The 6,059-nt window shown below is 52.4% G+C and overlaps 1 protein-coding gene across 1 annotated transcript in view; it reads left to right on the top strand.

Annotated features, from left to right (window-relative positions):
• The window catches only part of SARM1 (sterile alpha and TIR motif containing 1), a 26,138-nt gene that overhangs the window by 8,124 nt on the left and 11,955 nt on the right, over positions 1-6,059 (top strand). The window contains exons 5-8 of the mRNA XM_010861691.1: positions 1-170; positions 3,052-3,264; positions 3,570-3,661; positions 3,746-3,981. The exon at positions 1-170 is cut by the window's left edge and continues 2 nt beyond it. Coding sequence (XP_010859993.1) covers positions 1-170; positions 3,052-3,264; positions 3,570-3,661; positions 3,746-3,981 — 711 coding nt within the window. The remainder of the gene's footprint in view (positions 171-3,051; positions 3,265-3,569; positions 3,662-3,745; positions 3,982-6,059) is intronic.

Raw genomic sequence — 6,059 nt, 5'->3', positions numbered from 1 at the left:
GCTTCGCCCGCTGCATGGTGGATGCCAGTGACACCAGCCAGGGCCGCGCCCCTGACGACCTGCAGCGTCTGGTGCCACTGCTCGACTCTTCGCGCTTGGAGGCGCAGTGCATCGGGGCTTTCTATCTCTGTGCGGAGGCAGCCATCAAGAGTCTGCAGGGCAAGACCAAGGTGGGTGCAGGTGAAGGGTGGAGTAGGGATGGGGGATTAGACAGAATCTGGGAAGGCTTCCTGGAAGAAATGACATTAAACTGGGACTTGAAGTATACATAAGGGTTAGGTGAAATAAGGAGAAAGATTAGAGACTAGTCATTGTGGCCTTGAAGGCAAGACCAAAGTTTTACACGGAGGACACCAGCGTTTGACAAAGACCTTCCTGACAGCTGCAAGGAGTTGGTGTTGCCATGGGTGAGGCTGGAGGCCAGGGGGTCAGATAGGCCATGGCAGGAGGCAGTTGGGATGGTGCAGGTCTGGGGCATAATAGCAGAGGCAGAGAAAGCAGACAGATTCCAGAAGTACTGCTGCTGCTGCTAAGTCACTTCAGTCGTGTCCAACCCTGTGCAACCCCATAGATGGCAGCCCACCAGGCTCCCCCATCCGTGGGATTCTCCAGGCAAGAACACTGGAGTGGGTTGCCATTTCCTTCTCCAATGCATGAAAGTGAAAAGTGAAAGTGAAGTCGCTCAGTTGTGTCTGATTCTTCGCGACCCCATGGACTGCAGCCCACCAGGCTCCTCCATCCATGGGATTTTCCAGGCAAGAGTACTGGAGTAGGTTGCCATTGCCTTCTCCGTCCAGAGGTACTGAAGAGATAGAATTAAGACTTGCTGGGTGGCTGGGTGAAGAAGAGGAAGGATCTGAGGTTGGCTCCTGGCTTGGGACACAGCCTACTCAGTGGGTGATGGCACCCGGTACTGAAATAAGGTGAACTCAGGGAGACAGGTTGGGGGTAGGCAGAAAGTGAATTCATTGGGACACCTGGAGTTTGAAGTGCCTCAGAAATGACCAGCTGGGGCACTCCAGAGGGCCATTTTGTCATTTGGCTCTGGAGTTTAGGAAGGAGTTGAAGTATAGAGACACAGTTTTGGGGCAGGACATCTGTGTGTCAGCCAGATAACTCCACCTGAGTGCCAAGGGGTTCCCAGTCTCAGGGCTGGATCCATAGCCTTTGCCCTCTACTTTAACTTGCTGTGTGACCTTGGGTACCTGGCTTCCCCTCTCTGGGCCTTTTTAAAGTTTGGCTAAAACTCATGGCAAGCAGCACTTCCCTGACCAAGGATTGAACCTGCATCCCTGCAGTGGAAGCCTGGAATCTTAACCACTTGACTGCAGGGAAGTCTTGGGCCTTTATATGTCTCATTTTTGTCCTCTGGAAAATTGAAGGAGTAGACCACAGCAGCTGTTTTTACCCTGGATGTGAGACTACTAATAGTTAAATTATCAAAAGTTTTTAGGATTTGTTTTTTAAATATTACAGAAGGTAAAGAGTCTGCCTGCAATGCAGGAGACCCAGGTTTGATCCCTGGGTCAGGAAGATCCCCTGGGGAGGGAAATGGCAACCCATTCCAGTATTCTTGCCTGGAAAATCCCATGGATGGAGGAGCCTGGCGGGCTACAGCCCATTGGGTCGCAGAGTTGGACACGACTGAGCGACTTTTACTTTCACATAACGTCACTCTCCTTCCTTTGTATTCCTCTGGAGGTTTGGGGGTTAGTGACCTCTGGTGCACAGAGAATGGTGCACATTGCATGGACAGACTCTGTCTGTATGACAGTGGTCATCTGGGGCTGGACAGGCGACATCAGAGGAATGTGTCTCACAGGTGATTGTCACCCATTGTGTGTGTTCCCATAGATCCAGAAGAGACCATTGTGTTAGGGGTCTCTGAGGCCTCTTCCAAGGTCTGGTGTTCTAGGAGCTTTTGATTCTCCTCTCTGCACCCCAGAGTGGGGCCGTGGGAGGACTGGTGATACAAAGCAGGCCATTCTGCTTTGGGAGGAGAGATTTAAAGGGAAGCACAGAGTGAGGACCCCAAGGAGGGGGTCTGGGCAAAAGCCATGACCACCAACTCTGGCACCTCTTTCCCAGCAAGGCCAAGTGAGAACCGTCTAATAAAGACACAGTGAGTGCCCTGCAGTGTGCCAATTATGGGACCCCAGGGAAGATTAAGACATGACCTCAGCTTCCAGTCCAGTGGAAGTTGCACTATCAGTCAACAACAATGGCATTCAGAGTGTGGCACAAGGTCTCATTGGAGGTATGGGCCCAGCTGTGAGGGAATCAAAGCAGGCTGCATGGCGGAGGTGCCAATCAATTTGGATCCAATAGATCAGTAGGATTCCCACAAGCAGGCTGGAAAAACGAAGGGTCTGGAAATAGCACAACTGAGGCCCAGAGGAGGGAGAGCCTGTACAGGTGGGTGGTTTGGTGAAAGGGGATGGGAGGAGGAGGGATTGGTGGGCGAGGGCTGCCTGGTGCCCAAGCTGGCAGCCATACTGAGATCTAGGCTTTCTCCCAGGGCAGCAGCAGTTGTAGAGGGGAGACATGAGAGGGACCTGGTGAATAGCTGAGGGAGCTTCAGAAGGGGGAGTTCACAGTACTCAGTGATTTATTGGATGAAGGCAAGGCAAAGGGAGACTGTGTGGTTTCAGTGGGGAGAAGAGATGAGGGGATCATCTGATGAGAACAGCTGACTCATTGGAAAAGTCCCTGATGCTGGGAAAGATTGAGGGCAGACGGCGAAGAGGGCGTCAGAGGACATGATGGCTGGATGGCGGCATCGATGTAATGGACATGAACTTGGGCAAACCGGGAGATGGCCAGGGACGCCTGGTGTGCTGCTGTCCATGGGGTCGCAGAGTCAGACGTGATTGGGCTACTGAACAACAGGAGGGGAAATCCACAACACTCAGTGATTTATTGGGTGAAGGCAGGGCAAGGGGAGACAGTGTGGTTACAGCAGGGAGAAGAGGGGAGGGGAGGGACCAGGCATGTTCCGGGCGGCTGGTGATTTGGTGCATCCAAGACCTCCTCTCCCCACACTTTCCCCAGGTATTCAGCGACATAGGTGCCATCCAGAGCCTGAAACGCCTCGTCTCCTACTCCACTAATGGCACCACATCGGCGCTGGCCAAGCGCGCGCTGCGCCTGCTGGGCGAGGAGGTGCCGCGGCGCATCCTGCCCAGCGTGCCCAGCTGGAAGGAAGCCGAGGTCCAGACGTGGCTGCAGCAGATCGGCTTCTCCCAGTACTGCGAGAATTTCCGGGTAGAGCCGCACGGGGTCGCCGGCTGGCAGTCGGAGCAAGCGCATCCCCGAGGGCCGCGTGGCCTCTAGGGGCGCCCTGCACACAGGCGACAGCGCCCCATCCCGGCACCGCTCGCCTGAGGCACCCGGGGTGGCCTTCTCGGGGTGGGGAGCCTGTACTCAGCCATTTTCCGAGTCTTACGGTTCTCATCTGGGTCCCATCCACCTCCCAGCGCCATCTCCAGCTCCCTCCCCATGATCTTATGCTGGGTGGGGTCCACAGGCTGAGGAGAGGGGTCTCTCCTCACATCTGACCCCTCCTCCAGGAGCAGCAAGTAGATGGAGACCTGCTTCTGCGGCTCACCGACGAGGAACTCCAGACCGACCTGGGCATGAAGTCGGGCATCATCCGCAAGAGGTACAGAGCCCCTAGCCCGCTAGTTTTTACACCCCCTTCGCTCCCCAGTCAAGACCTCAGCATCCTTTCCTCCCCTGGGTTCAGGTTCCTCCGGGAGCTCACGGAGCTCAAGACCTTCGCCAACTACGCAACGTGCGACCGCAGCAACTTGGCTGACTGGCTGGGCAGCCTGGACCCGCGCTTCCGCCAATACACCTACGGCCTGGTCAGCTGCGGCCTGGACCGCTCGCTGCTGCACCGCGTGTCCGAGCAGCAGCTCCTGGAGGACTGTGGCATCTGCCTGGGCGTGCACCGCGCCCGCATCCTCACGGCCGCCAGAGGTGAGCCCGCCCACCTGGGCCCCCACCCCTGCCCCAGCTTCGGCCCCAGCGCCAGCCCTGGAGTGATGAAGGGAGACGCACTGTGGGGACTTGGAGCCTCACTGTGGGTTGATGGACTGAGCATGTAGGCTGTGCCACATGGGCTCTGAGGATGCAAAGATGAGTATGTTGCACTTTGGCTTCCCTGGTGGCTCACGGGGTAAAGAATATACCTGCAACGTAGGAGACCTGGGTTTGATCCCTGAATCGGGAATATCCCCTGGAAAAGGGACTGGCTACCCACTGCAGTATTCTTGCCTGGAGAATTCCATGGACAGAGGAGCCTGGTGGGCTACAGTCCACGGGGTTGCAAAAAATGGACTCAGCTGAGTGACTAACATGGGGATGTGGGTGGGAAGGCAAGGGGCTTATCCTATTAGCCGACAGCTTACAAAGTGTGGGTGCTTTAGGGAAGTCAGAGTGAATTCTAGGGTTCTTGCCCTCAAGAAGTTCCCCATCTAAACAGTTGTGTTTCTCATAGCCCCAGACTAGAAACAACCTGAATGACCATCACTGGTGGTATCTGCATATGAAGGAAATACTGAACTCCACCCACAGTGTATACAAATCTCATAAACATAATCAACACAAGCTTGACACAAGAAGTATACAGTATGATTTTTCTACTCTAAAATCTATAGTATTAAGAGCTAACTGATTGGGTGATACAATTGTTTAAATGCAAATGAGTGATTACTGTGAAAAAAAAAAACCAAGTTCCCAGTCTGAGGTGGGTAGGAGGGTGGAAGGAAGGCAGATCTATAAACAAGCACATGAGGGCAGCAGGTAGCATGTCCAGGACTCCAGTGGGAACCTAGAGGAAGCACCAGCTACCCTGTGCGCTCAGGCCTGGGCTGTGGAGAGCTGGGGTGGGCTGCCCAGGTCTTGCAGGCTGTATTGGGGGTGGGGGAAGGGATGGTGGTAGCAGGAAAAGTGGTCCAGGTGGAGGGAGCAGTGTGAGCAAGTGTGGAGGTAAGACCCACCTGGGGGCTGCATACAGGGAATGTGGGTGGGAAGGCAAGGGGCTTATCCTATTAGCCGACAGCTTACAAAGTGTGGGTGCTTTAGGGAAGTCAGGGTGAAGTCTAGGGTTCTAGTAGCCCTCTTGATTTATTAATTTATTTAATTTACTAATTTACTATATAGCTAATGTTTATCATCAATTGCCATAGACCAGGTCCTGATTAAGTTTTTTAAATTTTATTTTTGGCTGTGCTGGGTCTTCCCTGCTGCCCGCGGATTTTCTCTAGCTCAGTTGCGGTGAGCTGGCTATTCTTCCTTGCGAGGCTCAGCTTTCTCATCATGGTGACTCCTCCTGTTGCCAAGCACAGGCTCTCGCGTGCACAGGTTCAGTAGTTGCGGCACACAGGCTCGGTAGTTGTGTCTTAAGGTGCAAAGGCTTAGTTGCTCCGAGGAGTGGGGAATCTTCCCAGAACAGGGATGGAATCTGTGTTCCCTGCATTGGCAGGCAAATTCTTCACTGTGCCACCAAGGAAGCCCCTGATTAAGTTTTAAATAGATACTATTCCCTCTCTACATCCATTTTGTGCAATGGGTGTTAATTTTTTAAGTCAGCTTTTAAAGCTTTTAAAGAATAAAAGAGGTATACTTTAAAAGTGACCAGTTTGAACAGTTTCGAATGCCTACCCCTGTGTAACCACTATCTGAATTAAAGATAACATTTCTATCATAGGTATTAATTTTACAGATGATGAAACTAAGATTTAAATACATTTTCTAAGGTTATCAGAGTCATTAAATGACAACTGGGATTTCAATCTCTGCGTTGCTACCTCATAAACAGACAACATTGTGAGTGTTGTCTGACTAGTATAAGAAGATGGATTGTTTTCATTCATCCATTCATTCACTAAGTATGCATTAAGCTCGCACAGGGGACATGGATTGGGCTTTGGCTCCATTCTTTCACTTGAACCAAAGCAGATTAATTTCTATCATTTTTACATTGCAGCTCCCAGTACATCCCTGAGATTTAATTTTTTAAAAACGAGAGGGTGCTTCAGCAAAAATAGCTTACA

This window comes from Bison bison, unplaced genomic scaffold (assembly GCF_000754665.1).
Source record: "Bison bison bison isolate TAMUID 2011002044 unplaced genomic scaffold, Bison_UMD1.0 scf7180017864472, whole genome shotgun sequence".
Lineage (NCBI taxonomy): Eukaryota > Metazoa > Chordata > Mammalia > Artiodactyla > Bovidae > Bison > Bison bison.
Note: the sequence above shows the minus strand (reverse complement) of the source record. Positions and strands in the feature narration are given on the sequence as shown.